This window comes from Coffea arabica, chromosome 2e (assembly GCF_036785885.1).
Source record: "Coffea arabica cultivar ET-39 chromosome 2e, Coffea Arabica ET-39 HiFi, whole genome shotgun sequence".
NCBI classification, from domain to species: domain Eukaryota; kingdom Viridiplantae; phylum Streptophyta; class Magnoliopsida; order Gentianales; family Rubiaceae; genus Coffea; species Coffea arabica.
In genome coordinates, this window is record NC_092313.1 from 71,383,335 (window position 1) to 71,411,053 (window position 27,719).

At 36.1% G+C, this 27,719-nt stretch overlaps 4 protein-coding genes across 5 annotated transcripts; all 4 read right to left on the bottom strand.

The window, feature by feature from the left end:
- Nucleotides 1-474: 474 nt before the first annotated feature.
- Nucleotides 475-12,250, bottom strand: LOC113732908 (uncharacterized). The gene is made up of 6 exons (XM_072077871.1): nucleotides 10,186-12,250; nucleotides 9,512-9,639; nucleotides 9,143-9,252; nucleotides 8,919-8,999; nucleotides 2,499-5,039; nucleotides 475-1,349 (listed from the first exon to the last, which is right to left on the bottom strand). Exons 1-5 carry the CDS (start codon nucleotides 12,022-12,024, stop codon nucleotides 2,980-2,982), a joined length of 4,218 nt encoding a protein of 1,405 aa, XP_071933972.1. The 5' UTR covers nucleotides 12,025-12,250; the 3' UTR covers nucleotides 475-1,349; nucleotides 2,499-2,979.
- A 4,122-nt stretch (nucleotides 12,251-16,372) lies between these two features.
- Nucleotides 16,373-19,889, bottom strand: LOC113732907 (uncharacterized). The gene is made up of 2 exons (XM_027258946.2): nucleotides 16,724-19,889; nucleotides 16,373-16,603 (listed from the first exon to the last, which is right to left on the bottom strand). Exon 1 carries the CDS (start codon nucleotides 19,019-19,021, stop codon nucleotides 16,733-16,735), a length of 2,289 nt encoding a protein of 762 aa, XP_027114747.1. The 5' UTR covers nucleotides 19,022-19,889; the 3' UTR covers nucleotides 16,373-16,603; nucleotides 16,724-16,732.
- Nucleotides 19,890-20,037: 148 nt separating this feature from the next.
- On the bottom strand, nucleotides 20,038-22,007 carry LOC113732912 (F-box protein PP2-B15-like). Its single transcript, XM_027258953.2, has 3 exons — nucleotides 21,601-22,007; nucleotides 20,738-20,856; nucleotides 20,038-20,623 (listed from the first exon to the last, which is right to left on the bottom strand). Exons 1-3 carry the CDS (start codon nucleotides 21,862-21,864, stop codon nucleotides 20,179-20,181), a joined length of 828 nt encoding a protein of 275 aa, XP_027114754.1. The 5' UTR covers nucleotides 21,865-22,007; the 3' UTR covers nucleotides 20,038-20,178.
- Nucleotides 22,008-25,500: 3,493 nt separating this feature from the next.
- LOC113732914 (F-box protein VBF) lies at nucleotides 25,501-27,389 on the bottom strand. 2 transcript variants are annotated; one of them, XM_027258956.2, is made up of 4 exons: nucleotides 27,248-27,389; nucleotides 26,879-27,144; nucleotides 26,313-26,431; nucleotides 25,501-26,167 (listed from the first exon to the last, which is right to left on the bottom strand). In XM_027258956.2, exons 2-4 carry the CDS (start codon nucleotides 27,140-27,142, stop codon nucleotides 25,708-25,710), a joined length of 843 nt encoding a protein of 280 aa, XP_027114757.1. In that variant the 5' UTR covers nucleotides 27,143-27,144; nucleotides 27,248-27,389; the 3' UTR covers nucleotides 25,501-25,707. The 2 variants fall into 2 exon arrangements, with proteins under 2 accessions (XP_027114757.1, XP_027114756.1); XM_027258955.2 differs by lacking the exon at nucleotides 27,248-27,389 and having other exon boundaries at nucleotides 26,879-27,240.
- Nucleotides 27,390-27,719: the final 330 nt, after the last annotated feature.

Sequence of the window (27,719 nt, forward strand, 5' to 3'; positions counted from 1 at the left end):
TAATCCCTTGAGGAGCACTTTTGGGCATATTCAGGGAAGTCTGAGATATTATAACCCTTGAATTAATTAAATTATCAAATCGTGTTTGAACTTGTAGATAATTGACGCATTAAAGCTTAATAGGAGGCTCAAATAACAGTTTCAGTCAATACATCTTAACATATGTTCTTTTCATTATACAAGAATAGCTATGCATTATTGATAAAATAGTATTAGAAATAGAAAAAATATACACATGAATCAATCTCAGAACTTACATTTTAAACCCACAAAAGATTTAGATCGAGTCAGACGGTTTAAAAACTAGTGGATTTGTTTATAACCCTACTCATGGGTTCAGCAGGCATAAAAAGATTCATGCATTTATCTTCCAGATATTATAAAAAAAAAAAAAAAAATGGTGGGATGCATTTAATTTTTTTCCCCAAGGAGCCTCAACATCATCTGGTTCTCGGATCTCAATCTGCTGCTTAATTTCAGTATTAAAAAGAATTATGAATTGACCGCTTTGTGTATTAAAAACTAGAGTACTTAAAGTACATTTGTAGCCCAAATACTCCACTGCTTTGTAATGAATACACACACAAATCATATTGTTAACTTGCAAGGCTTAGAGTTAGTAGAAGAAAATAACCTGTCTCCTGATTTGATTCTTGAACTCCTTCTTTCCTTCTTTCTTTTCGCAGGGAAAATGATTAAAAAGGAATGGGTTCGGATGAGAGCATGTGCTTTAGGCTTTCTTCAACTTACCTGAATCCGGATGGAAATCTTACTTAAGCTGGCTGTCTTCTTTTCCTTCATCGAAGTCCTCATGGTTCAACCTGCAAAGAGAATTTAGTTTGACGGGCTAAACATCAACATATCTGTGTATAACATAATAGAATATTTTCCAAAACTAACAATACACAGAGACAGAGAAGAGCCTCCATCAGCAATTTGGAACATATATGCATGACTTTTATCCCTTCCAATTTGGAACAGGTTTCAGAATCATCTTGGAGAAGAGATGGATCATTTTCACTCTAAATGCAGTGGGAATCCTCTCTTTATCCCTTCCATTTTGGGTGCATAACTAGTTCCACGCTCATAATGTTTTGGTATCCAAATGTTCTCTTTTTGAAAAAATAATACAACGGCCCCTTTTGAGATGGGATGTACGTGAGATGAAAGGTAGCTCAAAAACATATCAAGGGAATATATTCCCGAAAAATTTTTTCTGAAGACTCGCAATCCAAAAGATATAGAGAGATAGGGACATCACACCCTAGTGCCCCATTGAAATCATCAGTTTAACGAGCCAGCTCCCCAAAAGTTCGCATCTGGTGAACATTCATCCTTCCAGAGTGGACCTGTAATATCAATTCATCAAGGAAAAATCAATTAACAATTATTACTAAATCCAAAAATTGTAAGGATAATGGTGGAGTTTGATGATTAAGCAGGAACAAAAAAATAATCTCAATTAGCGAGTACACCAGCAGGATCGGGATCCCTGGTTCCTTCAGATGGATGGGGGACTAAATTGCTGATCAAGTTGACTTGATCTTATCAAGGCAGGGTCTAGAATGAAGTGCAATTAAAATGAAGCTATTTGACAAGCAAGTTCCAGCTCAAGAAGCTTTGCCATACAAAAGGACCCGGAAAGAAATCTCAAAATGAAAAACAACCTCATGATCAGCATTTTAGAGCCAAAAAAATGTGTTTTTTTCCTCTTTTTTTTTTTTTTTTTGTTCAATCACAAAATGATACAATTCACTTCAGGTTGCCATCCTGTTTCCTAGTAAAAAGTGATTAAAAAAATTCAATTGCAATTAGATTACTTTTCGCACGTCTCTCCCTAATTCCCCTGTGAATTGCTCACGTTGAAAGTCAGTTTCAAGGAACTGAAAAGATCTGTGCAACACTGTATGCAAACTCTGGCAACAGGACCTATTTTTTGTTTCAAAACGTTAATTTAAAACCTGATAAGTAGAACCTGCAGGCTGCAAAACCTTTGTTTCAGATGTTAAAGTCTCATAAAATGTGGCGAGATATCTTGCAATGGCAGTCAGCAGTCTATGACAAGAATAAACTTCTTAATGACTTCTACGCAAAGTCGGTTTGCTAATCCTTAAAAAACAACTTAATAAACAAGTTTAATGCACCAGTGTGAGTATAGCATGCTCCAGCCGCTAAGTTGCTCAAAAATTGTAGAACATAAACATTCTTAATTCTTCAAAACAACTTTAAGCTGAGTTAACATTTACTGAAAGTTTTAACTCAAAGACTCCAAGAAGAGCAAAGAGTAATACAAAAGGCCATGAGACAGAAAATTATCCATTCCAAGGTAAAACTCAAGAAAAAAAAACACTAATTATAATAAAAATAAATTCACTGCAGGATAACCACAGAAGAGTACTTTCAGTTTATTGGCCAACAAAAGGAGCCAAGGATCACAATATTAAGGTTGGGGTTCCTGAATTATATATATATATATATATAATATTTCCAACATTTACCTGATGAACACCTATTTACAAAACCTATTCCAGGAGAATGAAGGCTCATTTCCTATCCTTTTAGGGCATCTGATTCATTCCCCTTAACCGCAAGTCCAGTGTAATGCTCAATGCCACGACAACGAAAAAGTGACCACCTACCAGAAGTAGCATTTTGGACAAACCAAGAATAGCGTTGATATGCCAAGCAAATGGCAAAAACATGTATCCACTCCAACTAAGAGAGTCTAAATAAACCTTCAAAGCATTAACCTGAAATCAATGACATCAAACTTCTACTGAAGTGCCCAGGAGTGCTTTTGAAAGGCTGGTTGTTAACATTCTTCAACAGGAAAGAGATAATCATTGGAAAAAAGGAGCAGACTTCGTTACTTGAAACATATAATTTCACAGAAAATGATGCTTCAGAGGCAACATGAGTCCAAGGATTGCAAACAGTTGCAATCTACTAAAAGATACCCTGTGCCCTTTATTCACCACTTTATTCCTTCATATTGGGAACAAACTTCTGAATTATCTTAAGAAGATAAGGATCATTTTCACTCTTTTTTAATGAATTCAACAATTTGGAAAAAGTATGTGAATGCAATGGGAATCCTCTATTGTCCATTTCTTCAAGATGCACCAGTGCATCATCATATTTACCACCCAAAAGAAGTCCTTGGACAATAACATTGTATGTGATCCTATCTGCCGAACAACCATTCTCTTCCATCTTTATGAAAAAGTCCTTAGCTTCCTTAAGCAAACCTTTTGAGCAGAGGCCTAGAATCATGGTGTTGTATGTTATAACATCAGGATCCAATCCTTTGAGAAAAAGACTATTGAAAAGATCTCGAGCACCATCAAGCCTCCCACTTTTACACAATCCATCAAGAATGATGTTGTACATAGTTATATGTTTGAGATCCAATCTCTGAATTTCCATCTTATGCAACAAATTCAATGCTTCCTCGATGTGTCCACCCTTGCATAATCCATCCAACATCACACAGTAAGTATACCGGTCAGATATTATGGGAGTCATTAGCATCTTGTCAAACACTTTTCTTGCAGCACCAGACCTTCCCACCCTAAACAATCCCTGCAAGACTATATTGCATGTAACAGTGCTAGGTGTTAAACCTTTACACTGCATTTCTTCAAAAAGATGTACAGCATCATCTGCGCTCATCTTCTTAAAATATCCATTGATCAATATATTATAGTTGACACCACTCGGAACAACTCCATTAGCAACCATGGTGTCAAAAACTCTTCTTGCTTCGTCCACTCGGTCCTGCAAGCAGTATCCATCCATCAAAGCACCATATGCCACGCAACTTGGTCTCTCACCTTGCTTAAGCATGGTTTGAAATACATCTTCTGCAGCTTCTACCTCTCCTTCCTTACATAGTGCATCAATCACAATACCAAATGTAAAGACATCTCGTATGATGTGAAAATCATTCATCTCAGTCAGCAGCTTAGTAACCTCTTTCCATCTACCAAAATTGCAAAGACCCTGGATCAAACAATTGTAGGTAACAACATCTGGGGCAATGCCTTTCTCAACCATCTCATGTAAAAGGTCAAGAGCTTTATCTACCATTTTATCCTTGCACAAGCTGTCAATGATAGTGGTGTAAATTATGGCAGTCGGTTTAACTCTTCCTTCTTTACCCATAACTCTGAGAAATTCAACGGCTTTGCCTGTGTTCCCTGCCTTGCAGAGTCCATTAATCACGGTTCCAAACATGACCCCATTGGGTTCACATAATTTTTCACAGATGATCTTCCCAAACAATTCTTGCGCCCGGGGAACCATGTGCTGTCGAAAGAGTCCCCTGAGCAAAGTGTTAAAGGTGGTCACATCAGGGACAATACCGTACTTGAAGAAAACCCCCAATATACAAAATCCCAAATCCACTCGATTCAAAAGGCAGTAACAATTGATCACAGTATTCAGGGTGTAATCATCAACCTGAATGCTCAAGAAGTACATATCTTTGAAAACGCAAATAGCAGGAGAATAATGCTTCATCTTAACAATACGGCTAAGGAGTTGATTGAAGTGAAAAACGTAAGGCACAGGCCTGCTTCGAACCATATCATTGTATAAAAACAGAGCTTCTTCCAGATTATTGATATCGTTATTAATCAGATTTGTCAAAACAACAGGTGGGGAGTCCATAGCATCAGCAGCAGAATGAAAGGATGATATGGGTTTTGAATAGGGGTTTGGAAGGAGAAATGTAGCGGCAGTACAAGTACTAGTAGCAGTACCTATTTCAGCTGATTCTTTCTGAAACATAGAAATAGAGACAATAGAACCAAAAGCTCTTCTTTTTAACATCATGGTTGTCTTCCTCACCATAAGATTGTTAATCAGGGAGAAGAAAGCCAGAATCTTGAAAAGAACACAACAAGAAGTCTGAGGAGGGTCATTTAAATTTACAAGAAGGAAACCCTTTTTCAGTTTATTGGATTTGGAGCTGTGCAAATTTTTACTGCCTAACGTGCATTTCAAATTGTAGGGTTCCAAACAAACAAGGCTCTTAACTTAACAGTTCGGGATCGATTTAAACCCAATTTCAGACAAGTTTGAGTCCTGGCTGGAACAAGAACGGATTGTTAAATTTGGACAGGAGATTGTTTAGAATAAATTTTCAAAGGGATAATTTCAGAAACCTCCGAGGTTTCTGATAATTGCAAAGACCTTTCCTCAACTTTATTAAATTACGCCTGCCTTCCTTGCTTTTACTGTTTATAAAATAATATAGGTCCAAAAGATTTTTTTTTCTCTTAAAAATCTTAAACTACCCTTTTTGTACAAAAATAAAATAAAAATTATTTTGCCAGTTGTTTTCTTCTATATTTCAACCAAACCTATCATACTAACAAACTAGCTTAACAAATAGTTTAATTTCAAATTCTAAACCCAAGCAATTCCATTATCATAGGCATGGATGGAATTAATCAAGTTTAAGATAAGGAAATGCATCATCATGACTATAGAGATTTTTAAAAAATTCATTTTGCCAAAAGCCATTTTATTTACAACTAATCACACCCCAAATTTCAAACCCAATGCCGACATCTTCTCAAAACAAAATAATCTAACCTACCATGAAATCTTCAAATATGTTAACGTCTTAAATACAGAGAAAAAACTCCATCTCCATAACGAAAACCACAACCAACAATTGTCAAGTATAAAAAAAATATATAAATGTACTTATTAACATCTTAAAAAGTTTTTTGGATGAATGATAGACAAATTAGCAAATTTACCAATTTCAATTCCTCTTCCTCTTTTGGAAAATGATTGCATTATTTGTTCCATTATTATTGTGTATTTTTCATCTCCTTTTAGTTTAACTATGAAATCAAATTTTACTTCAATCATCAAATCTAATCCCTTAACTAAATTTGTAATTTGGCAATTCTAAAGAGAAGAAAGGAGGAATAGGAATATATAGGAGAGTTTGAGGGATCATTTGTGGTGTGATTGGTTACAATTATACAACAGTTAGTAATAATTTGAGAGCAAGTTATAAGATGCAGCGGTTGATGGATGAGAACAGAGTGATAATAAGTGAGAGAGAATCATCATTAATTGTAACTTGTAAATAAGATAGTCGAAGAGGTTAGGTTTCTTTTTCTTTTTTTTCAATCTCATTTCATTATACTATGAATTATTTATTAAGTGAAGGTCATTGTAATCATTTTATTGTGATAAGGGAGGTCAGTGTAATTTGTAAAACTTGAGAGGAGCTGAGTGAAATTATCATAAACCACAGGGGAGGTTTGGGAAATTATCCCATTTTCAAATTCTGACAGGTTTGAGTTCTAGCTAGAACAGGAATCAATTGTTAAGTTTGGATACGAGATTATTTGGAATAATTATTTGTAAAAATCCTATAGCGATTTTTGTAATATGAGATGCGTAACGTATGTAAGATAAAGAGATATTTAAAATAAAATTAGTTTAAAAATGTGCATACAACTCACTTCACATTATATATATATGCACTAGTAATAGTTCACGTACTTTGCATGTGATTGTAATATTTTAAAATATATTATTCTTTACTAAAAATTTTTTATGAAAATTTGATCATCAACATTATAATATAGTATTTTTATGTTATTTATTTTTGTAACCTAGTTACTTTTAAAATTTTTATTAAATGAAAAGAGATAGAAAACATCCAATGTAGTTGACATATCCCTTACGATTAAATTTGAAATTATGAACCAAATACTTTTTTATTTATAGCTTGAATTCTAACATATCAAATATTGATAATATATGATCCATCACGTAAAGTTTTTTTGGCTTGTACATTCTAACAATTGAAATTTTATAAATAAAGATAGTTGGAGTTTTTCTATTTTCCTTTTCTTTTATTCATGTTTTTGGCACACTCCAGTGTGAAGCAAAAGCAACTAGTCTACTTTTGTCATATGGCCACAATATTTTTGGTTTTAGTATTAGTTTTTTTGATGATCATGGAACTAGAATGAGAATTGTGGCTAATTAATAATTTTAATATTAACTTTTTGTATAGTGCAGTGTTTTATTTTTTAATTGCCAACTTTTAATTCATAACTGCTATCATTATTATCAATTATTTGAACGCACTACATCTGTCTAATTACAATTGTCACCATAAATGAAATTTACTTAATTTTAAAGCTTTTCATTCGTTTATAGTCCTAATAACGGATTCATCAAAATTTGATTTGCTTCAATTCGTTTATGGTCCTAATGACGGATTCATCAAAATGATTGTAAAAGCTTTGGAGTGTTTCATATCTAAAAAGTCATAAGAAAAAAATTACCTTAATGATCTTCACTTACAGGAGTTATCCATAGATATGCAGAAATCTGATGAAGCTCTTAAGAAAATTTAAGTTTTTCATTTGTCTAATAATAGGCACTCAGTTATCTTGTGTTGTGTTAGGTTACCTGTTGCTTGGTTCCAGGACAAATTAACAATTCCCTTATATTACTTGATGCTTATTATTGCTTTTTGTTTTATGGTCTCTCTGGGAAATATAAAATAAACAAAAAGGGCCAAGCTAGCTTAGAATGGGAAATGACCAAAGGCTTTCGATCCTCAAATGGTTACAGACGGAAACAGGATGAAGCAGATAGTCACTCACATAACTGCTGTTTGTCAATCTCCTTATAAACTCAGGCTCAAAATCTATTTCTTGTTTGGAAAGGGATTTTCTATCAAAAAATCTCTACGTTTTCCGTGAATACATTTCCCAATCAACTTTTTATCTCACATATATCAAATCCTTACAGTACATTTTCTACGAAACTCCAGAAAATTGCAATCCAAACGCAACAACTTAGGTTCAATTACAGAATGTATTATTGTTTATAATACATAACATGCCGCCTGTTAAAGCTGCATTTCGTTGGTGAATGCCAAAATTTCCCACTTCTTAGTCATACATCAGGTCCTCTGACTACATGGCTTTTCTTGCCAAAGTGCATTGTGCCTGTATAGAAATGAGGATCCACTTGAAAATAGGATGAGTATACCCGGTGGGATTCATTTATCTTTTCACAAGCACTTTCATCGTTGAAAGGATCTCTTTCTCCTGCATCATACATACAATTTTCAGAAGTTTCATTGAAGAAACTTGGGCTTTGGTGAAAATGGCCAAAGCCTCCTGCTGAATTGTACTCAATAGAATTCACTTTCACTGCTATGTGTGTCCAGAAATAGACACATCTGTGGTCCGATTAGTCCAATGCTTTGTGTCTTTAAAAGTAAGTACATACAAATCAAATTGATAACCTTTTTTGAAAAAAAAAAAAAAAAAAATCCCCGGCAAGGGAGGAGTGGGACTCAAAAAGCAGGGAGAGTGCAGTAGAATTTAAATCCAAAATCTCTAATTCGTCGGGCTTCAAATTTAGCCATTAGATCAAATCTCTTCAAACAAATCAAATTGATAATTTATAACATGGTACTGAAATTTAATCTTTCCCATGACACCTTTTTTTTTTCATCTGGTTTTGTTCTTGAACTCTCTTTCATTACTTTTTCTTTTCCCGGGGAAAGGGATAAGAAAGATGGATTTGAATAGGAGCACCGCCAAGTCACTGGACTTGACCGCCAATACTTTTTTTACATTGCTGCATAGGTTGGATGATAACACAGAGCAGCTTAGATGATTCTTAAAGAACAAGTCAACAAACAAGTGAAAAACATGAGTATAGTAGTTTTACACCAGCAGCTGAGTCTCCTAATAAGCACAAGTTCAACAATCCTAATTCTTGAAAACAACTTAATGCTGAACCATTACTAACTGAAAGTTGCAACTCACAAGAGTCTGAGAAGAGCAGGGAATTACCGAAAAGGCAATTAGAGCAGTAGCAACGTGTTGACTGCATGACACCCACAGAAGAACACTTACCAGTATATTTGTCAACAAGAAGAGCTTCAGAGTATAACATGGAGCCTGGGGATTCTCCATTGCACTTTTTCGTACGTATACCTGAGATGAAGGCCTTCCCACTAAAACTCATTCAACAATGTGAAGGCTCATATGCCATCCCTTTTAAGGAGTCTTATTCATTCCCCTTGCTGCAAGTTCAGTGTGATGCATGCTGCCACAGAAATGAAAGAATGGTACCCTACCAGAAGTAGCATTTTGAACAAAACCAAGAATAATTACAATATGATAAGAAGACAGCAAAAACATGCATCCACTGCTACTGAGAGACTCATTAGACCTTGAAAGCATTGACCTACAAACAGCAGACATTAAGATTCCAACAAAGTGCCCAAAAGTGCTACTACAAGGCTTGATTGTTAATATTCTTGAACGTGGATGATGCAATTACAAGACACAAGATCACACTTCAAAACTCAGGACAGGCAATATGAGTACGACACCAGAAGTAGCATTTCGGACAAACCCAGAATAGTTTTGATACAACAAGCAAACGGCAAAGACATGTATCCACTCTGACGAAGAGAGTTTAAATAAACTTTCAAAGCACTAACCTAAAAGCAATGACATCAAACTTTCGCTGAAGTGTCCAGGAGAGCTTTTGAAAGGCTTGTTGTGAACAAGCTTCAACAAGAATGAGAGAATCATTGAAAAGAAGACCAGACTTCCCTATTTGAAACACCTACTTCCCAGAAAATGATGTTTCAGGGGCAATATAAGTGTGACATCCAGGGATCGCAAACGGTTGCAATCAACTAGAAGACACCCTGTGCCTTTTATTCATGACTTCATTCCTTAATATTGGCAACAAACTTCTGAATTATCTTCGGAAGAGAAGGATCACTTTCACTCTCTTTTAACGAATTTAATAAAATGGAAACGGTAGGTGAATGTGGAGGGAATTTTCTCTATTCCATTTCTTCAAGATACACCAGTGTAGCATCATATTTACCACCCAAAAGCAGTCCTCAGACAATTACATTTCACATGATCATGTCTGCCAAGCAACCATTCTCTTCCACCTTTACAAAAAGTCCTCAGCTTCCTTTAGCTAATCTTTTGAGTACCGCCCTTGATTCATTGCATTACATGTAACAAAATCAGCTTCCATATTCCATACATATACTTTACCAGAAAATGATATTCAGAGGCAATATGAGTGACATCCGAAGATCATAAATCATTGCACTATACTAAAAGATACCTGTGCCTTTTATTCATGACTTTATTCCCTCATATTGGGAACAAACTTCTGAATTATCTTGAGAAGAGAAGGATCATTTTCACTCTCTTTAACTGAATTTAATAAAATGGAAAAGGTATGTGAATGAAGAGGGAATCCTCTCTTATCCATTTCTTCAAGATACACCAGTGCATCATCATATTTACCTCCCAAAAGAAAAACTCGGACGATAACATTGTACGTGATCCTATCTTCCGAGCAACCACTCTCTTCCATCTTTGCGAGAAACTCCTTAGCTTCCTTTAGCAAACCTTTTGAGCAGAGCCCTTGTATCATGGTAGTATATGTTGAAACATCTGGATCCAGTCCTTTAAGAGATAGGCTCTCGAAAAGATCTCGAGCACTATCAAGCCTCCCAATTTTACACAGTCCATGAAGAATGATGTTGTACATGCATACATGTCTGAGATCCGCTCTTTCAACTTCCACCTTGTGGAACAAATCCAGTGCTTCCTCAATGTGTCCACCCTTGCATAATCCATCCAACATCACACAGTAAGTGTAGAAGTCAGACATTATGTTAGTCGTTTGCATCTCATCAAACACTTTTCTTGCAGCACCAGACCTTCCCACCCTAAACAATCCCTGCAAGACTGTATTGCATGTATCAGTGCTAGGTGTTAAACCTTTACACTGCATTTCTTCAAAAAGATGTAGAGCATCATCTACTCTCGTCTTCTTAAAATATCCGTTGATCAATATATTATAGTTGACACTACTTGGAACAACTCCATTGGCAACCATGGTGTCAAAAACTCCCCTTGCTTCATCCATTCGGCCCTGCAAACAGTATCCATCCATCAAAGCTCCATATGTCACGCAATTTGGTCGCTCACCTTGGTCAATCATGGTTTGAAATACATCTTCCGCAGCTTCTACCTCTCCTTCCTTACATAGCGCATCAATGACAATACTATAGGTGATAACATTTAGATGAATGTGAAAATCCTTCATTCGAGTCAGTAATACCTTAGCTTCTCTCCATCTACCAAGATTGCAAAGACCCTGGATCAAACAATTGTAGGTAACAACATCTGGGGCAATTCCCTTCTCCACCATCTCATGTAGAAGGTCAAAAGCTTTATCTACCATTTTATCCTTGCACAAGCTGTCAATGATAGTGCTGTAAATTATGGCATTCGGTTTAACTCTTCCTTCTTTACCCATTACTCTGAGAAATTCAATGGCTTTACTAGTGCTGCCTGCCTTGCAGAGTCCACTGATTATAGTTCCAAATATAACCACATTGGATTCACACAGCTTTTCTTGAATGATTTTGATGAACAATTCTTGCGCCTGAGAAATCATGTGCTGTCGAAAGAGTCCCCTGAGTAAAGTGCCAAAGGTGGCCACAGTGGGGGCACTGCCATTCTTGACGAAAAGCCCCAGCGCACAAAATCCCAAATCCGTTCGTTCCAAGAGGCAGTAAGAATTAATCAAGATAGTCAGGGTGTACTCATCAACTGGAATGCCCAAAAACCACATATCTTTGAAAACTGAAATCGCAGAAGAATAGTGGTTCATCTTAACAATGCGGTCAAGGAGTAGATTGAAGAGAGCAACACAAGGCAGAGGCCTCATCCGGACCATGTCATTGTACAATCCCACAGCATCTTCCAGATTATTGATCTCATTATTACTCATATTTGTCAAATATCCAGGTGGGTATTTCATAGGATCAGTAACAGCAGCAGAAGAATAGAAAACTAATTTGGATTTCCTGTATCGGTCTTGAGAGACAAGCGAAACGCCAACAGTAGTACCCGATGCTTTCCCAAATTGAAAAGCAGAAATAACAGCAGCAAAAGCTCTCCGTTTCATCATCGTCGCCGTCGTCTACGTCTTCGTCTTCAAATTTGCTAATCAGATAAAACAGCTGCTTCTCTGCAAGATGAAACTGTGAATGGGAAAGGAGTGGTGGGTCGGTGGGATAATTCAAAAGCCAATAATACTATGCTCATCTTCTTCATGTAAATGTAGTAATAAAGAGTTTCTTTTCTTTTTCATCTTGTTTTCACTTTTAACGTTCTGTCGCTAAGGAATGAGATTTCTTTTTGGCCTTTTACAACTTCTCCTTTTGGGTTAGCTTAAAATTGTTTCAAACTTTGCTAACTTTTCTGAATGAAAATCTTGGTAATTGACTGATAACTTGGTAAAATCGGTGACAAGTGATTAGTGATAGATGATTAATCTAATACACTCTTGCTCACATGGTGTGCCCAATACCTTTTTACCGTATTCTTGTTTGATAATACTAAGTTTGGAAAGTTCTTTTAAAAAAGAACAAAAAAAAAAAAAAACTTGAGGAAAAATCATATAGGTTAGTGTTGTTCAAATGAACGGGGAGATTTTACCGCTCTCTCGAAGATTATATCCTCAAGTTAAATTGATAAGCAATTATTTTTTACTTCTAAATTCTAACCAACAATTACAAATAATAAGTTTCAAATCTAATTTGTATATTAAAAAAATTACCATATATAACAAGCTCTACCGATTCCTTGTAGTGGAGTCTCTCAATATGTCATTATTAAATAAAATTTCATTGACAAACGAATAAATACGAGATGAAATGCTTACTTTTCTTTTCTTTTTTCACATTTCCCAGATGGGAAGTTTATTTTCCCGTCGACCTATTGTCAAAGTTAGATTAATAAAAGATTTTCTCTTTTTTCAAAAGAGCAGGAATAAGACCTTTAGTTAAAAATTATATATATAGTCATTGAGGGATACAAACTGAATGAATAGTTCCTCGAAAGAACCATAGAACTCCTCACTCCTAATATTTTGGTATCCAAATGTTCTCTATTTGAAAAATAATATTACAGCCGTTTTTTAGATAGATGGAATGTACGTGACATAAAAGGTAATTCAAACAACATATCAAAGGAATATGTTCCCAAAAAAAAAAAAAATTTTTTTTTTTTCCGAACGCTCACAACCCTAACAAGCTCTCATTATCTAACCAACAGTTAGAAACAGACCAACACACCAAGAATAAAGACGTGCGAAGATATAGAGAGATCAGACCCTGGTGAGCCAGCTCTGCAAAAGTTCACACCTGGTGAACATTCATCCTTCCAGAGTGGATCTGTCACACCAATTCATCAAGCAAAAATCAACTAACAATTATAACTAAACCCAAAAATTGTAAGGATAATGGTGGAGTTCGATGATTAAGCAGGAAAAAAGATAATCTCAATCAGTGAGTACACCTGCAGGATCAGATCCATGGACCCTTCAGATGGATGGGGCACTAAATTTCTGATGAAGCTGACTTGATCTTGTCAAGGCAGGGTCTAGAATGAAGGTGCAATTAAAATGAAGCTATATAACAAGCAAACTCCAGATGAAGAAGCTTTGCCATACAAAAGGACATGGAAAGAAATCTCAGAGTACAAAACAACCTCACGATCAGCCTTTTAGAGCCAAAAAAGAAATGTGTGTTTTTCTTTTCATTTTTTTTTTCCATTTACGATCACGAAATGATCCAATTCACTTCAGGTTGCCATCCAATTTTCTATTAAAACTAATTTAAAAAAAAAAAATTAAATGCAATTAGATTGCTGTTTGCATGTCTCCCTAATTCACCTGTGAATTGCTCATGTTGAAAGTTCAGTTTCAAGGAACTGAAAAGATCTTCTCACCACTCCATGCACACCCTTGCAGCAGGACCTATTTTTTGTTCCAAAATGTTAATTTAAAACTTGGGAAGTAGAACCTGCAGGCTGCAAAGTGCAAATCTTACATAATGCCCATGGTTGGGCCCACTCCCCACATGAACGACAACAGCAAACAAAGAGTATTCAGAATCGGCGTTTTCCACAGTGTTGCTCAGTTTCAGCTCTAGAGTAGAGGGAACACTACGCGATACGACAACTTCTTGTATCGACCAAGTTGTTCCATGTATTTGAAACGCTTCAGATGGATGACTAGAATTTGAGGTGGCTTTTTAATCTTCATCCTCTTTTGAGCCTCTTGCAGGCTACTGCACTTGTCACAGAAAAACTTATCCTCCGCATTCAAGGTTTCTGTGGAACTGAAGTTTTTGAGACAGCTAGTGATAGAACTATTCTGTTCAATATCAAGGCTCAAGTCAAAGAATGTCTCATCCCTTGCTGTGACCGTCTCACACCTTAGACACCTTGTCTCATTGGTAAGTATTCCCTGAAAATTCTTGTGTACCCAGGTAACCAGTGGCTCCTTGACACCATTTGACCGACCATTATTCTGCCCATTAGCAATCCTTTCCTGAGATGGTGGACATTTTGCTGCTTGCGACTCTTTCTCCAGTATATCAACAAGTTCATTGAGCAAGAAGTTCAAAAATTCATGGGCATCCTGATGCATGTAGCCACGGAAAAGTTCATTTTGTTTTCTCACTCTCTGAACAAAACGCTTTGGTGCAATGACACCTGTTTTCTTCTTTTGTGAACTTATCTGCGAGAACAGTTCTGCCAAACAAGTCAAGAGATTTTCTTCTGCTTCCCCTAGAGTTTTCCCATTTGCATAATACTCTAAAAAGTTGTTCCCTAAATGGTACACACAAGTATAACGCCTGCAAGACACTGTTGCAATAGCAAGTATTCCCAAAATTTTCAAGGCCAAAATAGCGTTCTCCTTCAGGAAACTGGTCTCCGAGGGCCTTCTCGAGCTTGGAACCCGTGGCACCCATTACTTGGAGACCATCTACAAGATACCAAAACTCCTCTATTATTTTTCTTTTTTTTAATCCAACAATCTTGTTTGCTGTTGTAATTTGCATAAGATACTTGACATTTGAAAAAGTAGGCTTCTGAGAAGTCAAGAAAACTCAACTTATTTAAGAATGACTCTAAAGAAAGCAGGGCTCTTGTACATTGCAACCTAAACCACAATCAACTTATTTAAGAATGACTCTAAAGAAAGCAGGGCTCTTGTACATTGCAACCTAAACCACAATCAACTTATTTAAGAATGACTCTAAAGAAAGCAGGGCTCTTGTACATTGCAACCTAAACCACAAATGTAATAGTAGGCTAAACATCACAGTTTACCGTTTACCCCTGAAAATCCCAATTTTGAAAGTTCCAAATTTCCCTTCCACCTTCGATGAGAGGATTGGAGAATAGCCTTTTGATTTCCAGTCTTGGACGCAATTCTTCATCACGTTCATCAAGTCAATTGCACCTTTCGCAACTAAAATAAAAAATCCAGCTTCAATTGAACGGCATATTCCATTTCCTATTCCACCTATCCACCGACGGCGGTCTCTTTCGGGATTTCGCCGCACTTCATCTTTCAGATTGATGATATCGTTGTGCATCTCGGATAGTTTCTTTTCCAATTGTTCGTAGAGGTGCAGCGGGTCGGCATTCTGTCTCTCCAGGGACCCAGTACTGCCCGGAGACGCAATACCCTTGACATCAGTCATCCCTTTCAGTCGATCGTCGTCGATAGAACTGAGGTGGGACGGCTCGCCATTCTCTCCCTCCGGAGACCCAATCTCCTGGACATCAGACAATTTCTCAATATTCCGTCCGTCGACGATTAAGTCCCTACGGCGGCCCACATCCATCAGTTGAAAGCAAATGTGGCGGCTTTCTTGACTGCTGTAAGCCTAGGGTTTGCTGTCTTCGGGCAGTACTGGGTCCCTGGAGAGACAGAATGCCGACCCGCTGCACCTCTACGAACAATTGGAAAAGAAACTATCCGAGATGCACAACGATATCATCAATCTGAAAGATGAAGTGCGGCGAAATCCCGAAAGAGTCCGCCGTTGGTGGATAGGTGGAATAGGAAACATTTACCTGATGAATGCCTATCTACAAAGCCTACTCCAGGAAAATGAAGGCTCATTTCCATTCTTTGAGTTTGTCTGACTCATTCCTCTTAACCGCAAGTCCAGTGTAACGCTCAATGCCACGGCAATGAAAAAGTGACCACCTACCAGAAATAGCATTTTGGACAAACTAAGAAAAGCTTTGATATGACAAGCAAATGGCAAAAATATGTATCCAGAGAGTCTAAATAAACCTTCAAAGCATTAACCTGAAATCAATGACATCCAGGGATCGCAAATGGTTGCAATCAACTAAAAGATACCCTGTTCCTTTTATTCATGACTTCATTCCTTAATATTCGCAACAAACTTCTGAATTATCTTCGGAAGAGAAGGATCACTTTCACTCTCTTTTAATGAATTTAATAAAATGGAAATGGTAGGTGAATGCAGAGGGAATTTTCTCTATTCCATTTCTTCAAGATACACCAGTGTAGCATCATATTTACCACCCAAAAGCAGTCCTTAGACAATTACATTTTACATGATCCTGTCTGCCAAGCCACCATTCTCTTCCACCTTTAGCAAAAGTCCTTGGCTTCCTTTAGCTAATCTTTTGTGCACAGGCCTTGACTCATTGCACTGCATATAACAACATCAGACTTCCATATTTCAAACATATACTTTACCAGAAAATGATATTCAGAGGCAATATGAGTGACATCCGAAGATCATAAATCATTGCAATATACTAAAAGATACCTGTGCCTTTTATTCATGACTGTATTCCCTCATATTGGGAACAAACTTCTGAATTATCTTGAGAAGAGAAGGATCGTTTTCACTCTCTTTAACTGAATTTAATAAAATGGAAAAGGTATGTGAATGAAGAGGGGATCCTCTCTTATCCATTTCTTCAAGATACACCAGTGCATCATCATATTTACCTCCCAAAAGAAGTCCTTGGACAATAACATTGTATGATATCCTATTTGCCAAGCAACCATTCTCTTCCATCTTTGCGAGAAACTCCTTAGCTTCCTTTAGCAAACCTTTTGAGCAGAGCCCTTGTATCATGGTAGTATATGTTGAAACATCTGGATCCAGTCCTATAAGAGATAGGCTCTCGAAAAGATCTCGAGCACTATCAAGCCTCCCAATTTTACACAGTCCATGAAGAATGATGTTGTACATGCATAAATGTCTGAGATCCACTCTTTCAACTTCCATCTTACGCAACAAATTCAATGCTTCCTCGATGTGTCCACCCTTGCATAATCCATCCAACATCACACAGTAAGTGTAGCAGTCAGATGTTATGGGAGTCATTAGCATCTTGTCAAACACTTTTCTTGCAGCACCAGACCTTCCCACCCTAAACAATCCCTGCAAGACTATATTGCATGTATCAGTGCTAGGTGTTAAACCTTTACACTGCATTTCTTCAAAAAGATGTACAGCATCATCTGCTCTCATCTTCTTAAAATATCCATTGATCAATATATTATAGTTGACACCACTCGGAACAACTCCATTAGCAACCATGGTGTCAAAAACTCTTCTTGCTTCGTCCACTCGGCCCTGCAAACAGTATCCATCCATCAAAGCACCATATGTCACGCAACTTGGTCTCTCACCTTGCTTAAGCATGGTTTGAAATACATCTTCTGCAGCTTCTACCTCTCCTTCCTTACATAGTGCATCAATCACAATACCAAATGTAAAGACATCTCGTACAATGTGAAAATCATTCATCTCAGTCAGCAGCTTAGTAACCTCTTTCCATCTACCAAAATTGCAAAGACCCTGGATCAAACAATTGTAGGTAACAACATTTGGGGCAATTCCCTGCTCCACCATCTCATGTAAAAGGTTAAGAGCTTCATCTACCATTTTATTCTTGCACAAGCTGTCAATGACAGTGCTGTAAATTATGACGTTCGGTTTAACTCTACCTTCTTTAACCATAACTCTGAGAAGTTCAACGGCTTTGCCAGTGTTCCCCACCATGGTGTCAAAAACTCTCCTTGCTTCATCCATTCGGCCCTGCAAACAGTATCCATTCATCAAAGCACCATATGTCACGCAATCTGGTCGCTCACCTTGCTCAATCATGGTTTTAAATACATCTTCTGCAGCTTCTACCTCTCCTTCCTTACATAGTGCATCAATCACAATATTAAATGTATAAACATCTCGTACAACGTGAAAATTATTCATCTCTGTCAGTAATACTTTAGCTTCTCTCCATCTACCAAATTTGCAAAGACCCTGGGTCAAACAATTGTAGGTAACAACATTTGGGGCAATTCCCTGCTCCACCATCTCATGTAAAAGGTCAAGAGCTTCATCTACCATTTTATTCTTGCACAAGCTGTCAATGACAGTGCTGTAAATTATGACGTTCGGTTTAACTCTTCCTTCTTTAACCATAACTCTGAGAAGTTCAACGGCTTTGCCAGTGTTCCCCACCTTGCAGAGTCCATTAATCACGGCTCCAAACATGACCCCATTGGGTTCACACAACCTTTCACGAATGATCTTGATGAACAATTCTTGCCCCTGGGGTATCATATGCTGTCGAAAAAGTCCCCTGACTAAAGTGCTAAAGGTAGCCGCATTGGGGACAATGCCATTCTTGAAGAAAAGCCCCAGCGCACAAAATCCCAAATCCGCTCGTTCCAAGAGGCAGTAAGAATTAATCAAGATAGTCAGGGTGTACTCATTAACTGGAATGCCCGAAAACCACATATCTTTGAAAATGGAAATCGCAGAAGAATAGTGCTTCATCTTAACGATGCGGCCAAGGAGTTGAGTGAACTGAATAACAGAAGGCAGAGGCTTGATGCGGACCATATCATTGTATAATCCCACAGCATCCTCCAGTTTGTTTATGTCGTTATTAATCACATTTGTGAAACCCTCAAATGGGTATTTCGTAGCATCAGCAGCAGAATGAAAAGCTAATTCACCAGTAGCAGCAGCAATAGTGCCTGATGCTTTCTGAAATTGAGAAATATAAACAGAAGCAGCAGCAGCAAAACCTCTTCGTCTCATCATCGCCGCCGTCGAGACCTGTGATTTCCGGCAACTTCTTTAAGAGAGAGGAGTAAAGAGGAAAGGACTAAGGAGGGTTGAGTCTTGGCGGGTGTGTCGTTCAAAGTGGCAAAGTCCACCGAAAAGGATTGATATGGTTGAGTCTTTGGTATAAAAAAAAATTAATTCAAAGACTGAATCAGAACAACCCTTTAATCGGGCTATATACCTATTAACTACTTACTCAACCTCTTTTGGTTAGGAAAAGCCCAATAGCCCAAAGTAAAGATATCGGGGTGAGAGCATTCTAATCTGATTTTTTTTTTGGGGGGTTAAATTTTCAAATTTCATTTTGATAACATTGGTTGAATTGACATTTATCATTTTGATGTGTTTACCAGGATGAAAACACTGTAGTAGTTAATTTGGAAAATGCTCAAGAATAATCATATCATTTTTAGTTTGGAATTTGTAGCAAGCAATAAGTTATTGTATTCCATTTTGTTTGAATTAAGAATTAATCTTTTGACAGAAAACATTAGGAGGAGCGAAGTGCATGTAAACAAATGCAAAACTTGAAGTTGAAATTGAAATTGAGATTTATTGTCGACCAAATAATGTATATATTTTCACACGAAAGATTAATTTTCAAATTCAATGGATATATACTTTTGTACGAAAGATTAATTTCTAAATTAAATTAATTGTAAAATACGTATGAGCGAATCGTCTTAATTGAAGTTCGAACGCATTTGTTTTTTAACTTCATGTGTTGAATTTCAGATTCATTTGTTCTTGACCTTCGTTTTATTTTAGGGCAGATAGGATTGTAATGCTGGTTTAAAAAATTAAGTGAACTTTTAGAAAATATTATGGTCCTCTTTCGCTCCAAAATATCTTTCATCCGAATGAATCGCTGCACCTATGCAGAAGCTTTTTCTTCTAGTAATTGGCCACGATTGAAATCGTTGCTGGAGGGGGAGCTGCTATTCATCTAGGACAAAATATATGATCCCAAAAAAAAAAAGAATTACCACACGTCACAAACTTTGGTGTTTTTTTTTTAAAAAAAAAAAATTGTTTTCATTTTTGGGTACATTGAACTACTTACTGCATTAGAGTATAGAAAAAGGGATTATTGGCCATATGATTAAGAAACAGCCATCACCAAGAATATCATATCATGATTTGGGTCTGAGTTCTATGCCCTCAACAATAAGGCCGCCTTTAATGTGCTGACCATCAACCTCTCTTAGGCACATTTTCACCTCCTTTTCACTTCCATCATTGTAAAACTCACCCAATTCAACCTCCATCCATCCATCTTCCCTCTCATGCAGGATTCTTTCATTCCTTTCACAGAATCCTGGTGTCACTACCTCGTCAAGTGTCCGCAACAAGCAAATGCTACACTTCTTGTGCCTGAGAAGAGTTATGCCCCAAGATTTCTGGTCCCCAGCATCAATGATAACCTCCAAGGGATATGAATGTAGCCCATATGCACGATTTGCAAGTTTAACCACCAAGTAGGCTGCGTATGTTGTCTTGGGTGACAGCATTCGAGTGTTGATCTTTCCAGTGATATCCAGCCATGTTACCATTATCAGCTCAGCCACTTCAGGGAATCTGTTGTCGGCATATATGCAAATAGGACAATACATACAAGGGAGAAGCTTTCAATGAGTGGTGTGGTGTAGAGTTTTCTACTTTGATTAATTAGGAATCTGAAGAAGTATTTACCTTGACGGAAGAAAGGGTTTCCAGCACCAGTAAAGATGATTACTGGACCACGTTATTGAGAGCTCCCTTGCACTCAACATGTAACATTTTTTGTTCGCAAATTTGTCTATCCAAAACGTCTGCATTTGTCACAAGATAAGGAAATCAGCATCAATGACCATCCAACAGCATCACCATTCTCTGTGAATGCGGACTCTTTCCAAGTAAACGGTGCAGATTTTGGTAAAAGAAAACGGCCATGATAAAGGGTTCCCACCGGGATAGCGTGCAGGACATATATATACATATATATATATATATATATATATATATATATATATATATAAACACACACACTGTCACACATACTTAGATACAAGGTATTATTGTTCCTCAATCAATTCTTGCTCAATTACTTCTGATAAACAAGAGTACCTGCTAAACACTTGTTAATATACCTAAATCTCATCTAAGCTATTACTATATGAATTCCACGCATCAAAATTTCTGTCTGTCCCTTATATTTATACACTTTTTTGGATTCATTTTATTTTGCTTTTCCAAAAAATTAACGCCTATTTTAATTTTACACGTGTTCATCAAACACTCACTAGAAGCTTGGATCAAAGAAAACAAGAAACGGAAAATGAATGCAAGAGCAAGATTAAAGCATTTGTTACATGAAAAAAGCAGTGGATGATATTATCTCGGATGATCGATTATGGCTTAATAATTGTATTAAAATTGTTGGCCCACATGATGTAGTTGATTGAAAACAAAAGCAAAAGCAAGAAGCAATCGTGAACGTCAAAAAAAAAAACAAAAACAAAAAATGGAGGGTTTGAATATGCACTAATGCTTTGACTGATGAACGGTGATGATACCTTGTTGCCACCATCAATGAGGAGAGGGTGAGAGAGCTTAAGAAACAGATCCTTTTTTGATTTGAACTCCAATGGAGAAACCAATCTTGAAAGAATATCCAGGTAATCGGATGGCAAGAATTTCTCCCACAAAACTTCAGATTCAGCTGCATCACGGATCCCATTGGAGACCAGAGACGCCTGACATGCAACTCGCGGAGATGTGCGAGAGAGCACTTGAACTATACATTCTTCCGGCAGAAGTTCGAGGTTCATTTCTGACATAATTTTGCCAGCCAGAGAGATATTTGCCAAAAAAAAAAAAGTAAAATTGGAAGCACGGAGGAAGAGATGATGATGAAGCTAGAAACTTGTGAATATGGGAGGAAATAGTCAGGCCCTTTATACAGTAAAGCCAAGACTGGAGTCGGTTGTTGTTTGCGGGTTTTGTTGTGTCGAGAAAATGGTGCACAAATGACGACATTAGGAGGACACAATGGGGAGTTTTGTTGTGTCGGGAAAATGGGTCCACAAATGACGACATTAGAAAGACATCACGTCAACACCACATTTGTTGTACGCTATAAAAAAAAGAGTGGGTCAAGAAATCTGGATGGCCCACGACCGTTTATTAAGCTTGTAGATTTTTAGCCGTCTGACTATTAAGTGTATATTTGTCATCTTTTTGACTAAAGATAATTTTAAAATCTTCTCCTGAGACTTTTGTTAATATTACTTGACATTTCTAAGAGTATTGTGTTCGCAGCAATTTAAGTTTGAAAGGTTGAACTTTGATTATCACCGCAAATTAGGGCATGCTTTCGAGATTATAAGTCAAACGCATAATTTTTTTGTTAAAAAGTATTTCATCCTTACCAACTGAACTAACTTGTATTAGCATGAATTAAACCGTTACTTCTATATATATATATATATATATTAGGCAAAAAATGACGAACTAAAGTGTCACTATGATAAATTTTGAGGAGAAAACTTTGGAAGAATAGAATTTAATCTTCTAAATAATACATCCAATGAATACAAGAAAATATTTACATTTTTTGTGAACACATTTTAACCTCACATATTACAGCACATTTTTTTACAAAACTCCAGAAAATAGCAACCCAAAACAAGCTATTGCTAAGTCTTGGTTTTTGTCTTGATAGACAATACTATCTAAATTTAGCATAATTATTTTTAACGTTACACGTAGAACGTTGTCATTTTTTCACGAAATGGTTGTTTATTTTTCAAAGTATTTTCGGCTGTCTAAGTTGAAAAAAAAAAAAAAGGCTGTCTAAGGTAATATGCCTCCACATTTAGAAGGATATCTCTTTGAATATAAGTCGTAATTTAGCCATCTCTTGGGTTAGATTCAATGTGGTTGAATTACTGAGTGGTAATATGTTGATATAAATTCTCAGGGGAAAAAGTGGACAATTGCTCCTTCAACTTTCAAAAATTAAATATGAAGCTTGCAAATTTTTATAAATTTCTTACTTTTATCTCATTTTTACATCCCTAAATTTTACAAAATTTCTTATTACTCTCACATTGCTCCCACTAACAATATAACAATTTTTCATTATCCTATTTGAAAAGTTAAAAAAATACCGCTTTGAATTAAAAAAATTCAAATCTTTTGAAACAAAGCAGAATTTAAAGTTAATATAATCTTTGTCTAACATCTCTTCTGTGTAGCGATATTGAAAACTCAAACAATATGTTATTAATCTAAAAACCTGTTCGATAACCCAATTGAATAGTTAAATTTAATGGGTTCAAATCCATCCAGATTGGCCATTTTTTCAAAAAAAAAAAAGTTTTTTAAATACAATGCTACAGTAATACACAATAACTCAAAAAACATCTCATCCATATAATATGTCAAATTTTTCATATACACTGCTACAGTAATTTTTTTCAAAAACATCCCAAATAGCTAATCCAAATGGAGCCGTTAACATGTTTAGATGTGTTTGACAATAAAAAATAGAACATCTGAATTAATTAAGTGGCATTGATTTTCTTAGATAAAACTTGATCCCAAAATTAAATAATAAATTATTCACTTATCATTTAATGTGAAATACACTCTAGTGTATCAGATTTAGTACTTAACAATTCATAACTTGATGAATTCAAACTTCAGACATCAAGTTATGAATTGGCACCCTAAGTAAATTTTGGCACATGACTCCGTCATTGTATACTATCATTAGATAATTGTGATCTTATTTGAAAAAAAAAATCGACATTCATAAGACAACATTTGTACATTTTTTTTTGTAGAAATCATTATTTTATTCATAAAATCTAATAGCAAAAAATACATTATCATCAAACATGTTACAGAAACAACATATTTGATTACAGATACATCCAATTTGAAAAAATTACAATGTTACATCGTAAATTACCGTGTATATATATATATATATATATTTATATATATTGGTCCTTAGTAAACAACGATTGGAATATTGACTAGAGAGTAGTATACTTTGATAACGTCATTTTTCCTCCATCATTGCGTTACTGGTTAATTTGAAGATTTTATTATGGGAGAGGAAAATATATATTTCTTTGCATAAAAGGGGAAAAATAGCTCCCGTCAGTATTTATCTTGTATTTTTCTACCGTATCGGTCACGGAACAAAATGAATGAGCCGTCATTTCATAAATCATACTCCCTCCGTCCCACTTTGATAGTCCTGTATTCCTTTTTCATCTGTCCCAAATTGTAGTCCACTTTCCAATTGAAGAATATAGTTGTATTTTAATTTTCCTAAAATACCCTTATTCTATGTAAGTAGTTGTTACTATAAACCTACCCCATTTAATGAGAGTTGATTCTTTTTTTACCATCAATTCAAGTTTCCATAAAATTGTACCATATTTAATGTGAGGGTATTTTAGGAAGATAGCAATCTAAATTTACTTTTCCAACAAAGTTAACTACTTTTTCTTAAACTGTGTGAAAAAAGAAACAGACTATCAAAAAGTTGTACTAAAATGCTAGTGATAAGAAGTTGTAGGAAAGAAGGTGCTAATTTCTTGACAACAATAATTACTTCAATTAAATTAAGAATCTTACAAAATATTTAAGAAAGTGAATAATTTCCCAGGGTCTCTTTCGAAAGTCGGGTTGCGGTATATGCACGTTTCTCTTTGGTTGGTTAATCTCATTTTCGCATTTCTCAACTTCTTTTTTTTTTCATTTTGTGTTTTGGATAGAATATTATTTAAAATATTATTTGACATATTTACTGTAACACTTTTTGTAATCTGATGCTTGTGAGATGAAAAAGTGGTTAAAAATATAAAAAGGTGAGTTGAAAAATATATTTGTGATACAAATGAAATATTATTTAAAAAAATGCAACTATCCAAGCAGTTGTAATTGAAATTGTACTAATGTAGAATTGACATTCAAGTTATCATGTCGACATTTCCTATGTTTCATACAAGACTTTTCTTTTCTTCTTTTCAGGTAAGACAATAATCGAGTATCTATTATTTGGATATATATATATTACATAATAAAAAATATTAAATATTATTCTAAATAATTTTTTCAAATAATCTCCTATGGGAGTCGTCGCTTTCTACTCCGGCGACCGGGGCGGTGATGTTACAAGAACTTGTCCTAGTCAGTTAATGGAGACGCAAGTGTTCGTTGTCAACTCTTTGCCCGCATCAAAATAGCACCAAAGGAACAAACTTTCGCAAGAAAGAGCAATGACAGAAAAGAAAAATTGATGCGCTTTCTGTTAACACATTTTCCAATCACCTTTTTACTTCACATATATCAATCGGTATAGTAATTTTTCTATAAAAAAAATCCAGAAAAATACAATCCCAACAAGGGCTAAACTATCCAAAATTAAAAGTGGCAAAAAAAAAAGAACAACTAGATTTTCAAATGGTTCCTTAAATTTCATCTGATTGATTTAACTTCTATGTACAAGCTCGATATGAAAGCCGGAAAAAGGATGCCCTGTAGATATTATAAAACTTCTATGGTTCCTTTTTTGTGTCTTTCAAATCCTTACCTAGACAAACAGAACAATGCCCAAAATTTAACACTTGAAAAGAGAACCAAATTGCACCAGAACAAATGTGCTAGCTTTTAGGCCTAACTTCAATGCCTTCTATGATGAGTCCTCCCTTCAACTGATGACCCTTAATTTCCATCAAACTCATTGTGATCTCTTCATCAACCTCACCACTAAAGAACTCCCCCAGATTAATTTCCATCCATCCATCCTTTCTTTCAACTGGCAATCTTTCATCACCTTCATTCACCCTCATCTTTAACATCTGCACGCGATTCGCGTAAAACAGGCTCTGCATTTGCTGCTTCGTTTCATCCTTTGGGCGCAAGTATGCTGTATTTGTTACCACATTATCACCTACGTTGACAGAAATTTCTGATGGAATACAGTCAAGCCCAAATGATTGACTGGAAATTTTCATGATGAGATGAGCACCATAAGTTGTGTTAGGAGACAACATCTGTGTTCTTATCTTGCCTTCGATTTCTATCCTATTTGTTGTTTTCAGCTCAGCCGCCTCGGCAAACCTGCATAATCAAGTCATAAAACTGCAATTAATTAAGATTACTAGACTCGGTCATATTTGATTTTCCTAGCTTAGTCAAGCACTCAAGCGTAAAGTCCATTCAAATTCTATACATGTAAAAGCGTATCAAATTGGGCAAAGTTTACCTTGATTCTGTCAAGGATTTCCAGCACCAATGGTTTGATTCATTGCCATGCAAAATGGAAAGCTCTCTTGCAGATAGTGTGAATGATTTTCGACCGCTTGATTTTTCTAATGCAAAGCTCTGCAATAGTTTATAACAATAAAAAAGTCAGCTCCAGAAGTAAGATCATCCCAGTTCTGATTTAGACTAATAAAATATCTTATGGACATTTCTTAGGAAAGGAAATTTCTTCCGGGGTCTAACCCCACAAGTGGACCATATGTGTTCTTGGAAGTCAATGCAACAAAATACATCACCATTGAGATGCAAACATGACTTTCAATATGCAGGAAAAACAGTGGGGTCTGAAATCAAGAATCAATCAGTTTGCATTTGTTCATAAGTTTCATTTTATCATCAACTAAATTAGGATGACACGAACCTGTTTGATTGCATAAACTCTTTTACAAATTTACGTTTAATAATTTCAAGATATCCCATGAATTCATTTCTCCTGCTGCCCCAAGCGGATGTTATATATGTTAAAACTTTTCCAGAATGATTGAGCATGACTGATAAAGGACTAACCTGTTTACCTCCATCTAAGAGGATAGATTCAGAAAACAGAAAAAAGAGCTCTTTCTTGGAAGAGAACTTGAGGGGTTTGAGGGTTCTTGCTAGGATATCTCGGTAATCAGATGGCAAGAATCTCTCCCAGACCAAATCTGATTCTGCAGCTGATCGGAAACTGGAAGAAACCATGGACAACCTGCATGCATCTTCAGGAGATGTGAGGGAGCAAATTGTGGAAGCGCAGTCTTCTGGCAACATGTTAAAATCCAATTGCGACATTTCTGATTCACGAAAATCAAGAAACAGAAATGATCGAATCCAATTACAAAACTGAAGTAAATATGCTCAGATTGTTCTGTATGGAAAAGGCAAATGGATTTGCACCTTGGATGGTCTTCTCTTCTTATATATGTGCCGTGTCAGTGAAAAGAAGCTTCCAAATTAGGCCCCATGGCCTTGCCTTGGCTACGTTAACAATTTGGCTACACAATATTGACTGGAACAGGATTGGCTGGATTTCTCAGCCCCACTCGGTGGTCTTCGCTTGTAATTTCCCACCGTCTGTGTGAAATCTGCTTGAAGTGGAAAAACACGCCCATAAGGTCATGATCCTCTGTTTTTGCCAATTGCCATGTTCAAGCATTGGATTGGAGAACAAAGATTCATTTGATTTTCGGCCATCTACAGCATTCAAAACAAGTGGGACTGCAAGATTTTTGTTCTTATCGCTTTATAGGAATAATTTCACAAACCTCCACTAGTGTTTATGCAAATTTCACTCAGCTCCCCTTGCATTTGAAATAATTACATATTGATTTGGTGATTTACCATAAAAAAGGTTATAAAGGCTACTGAA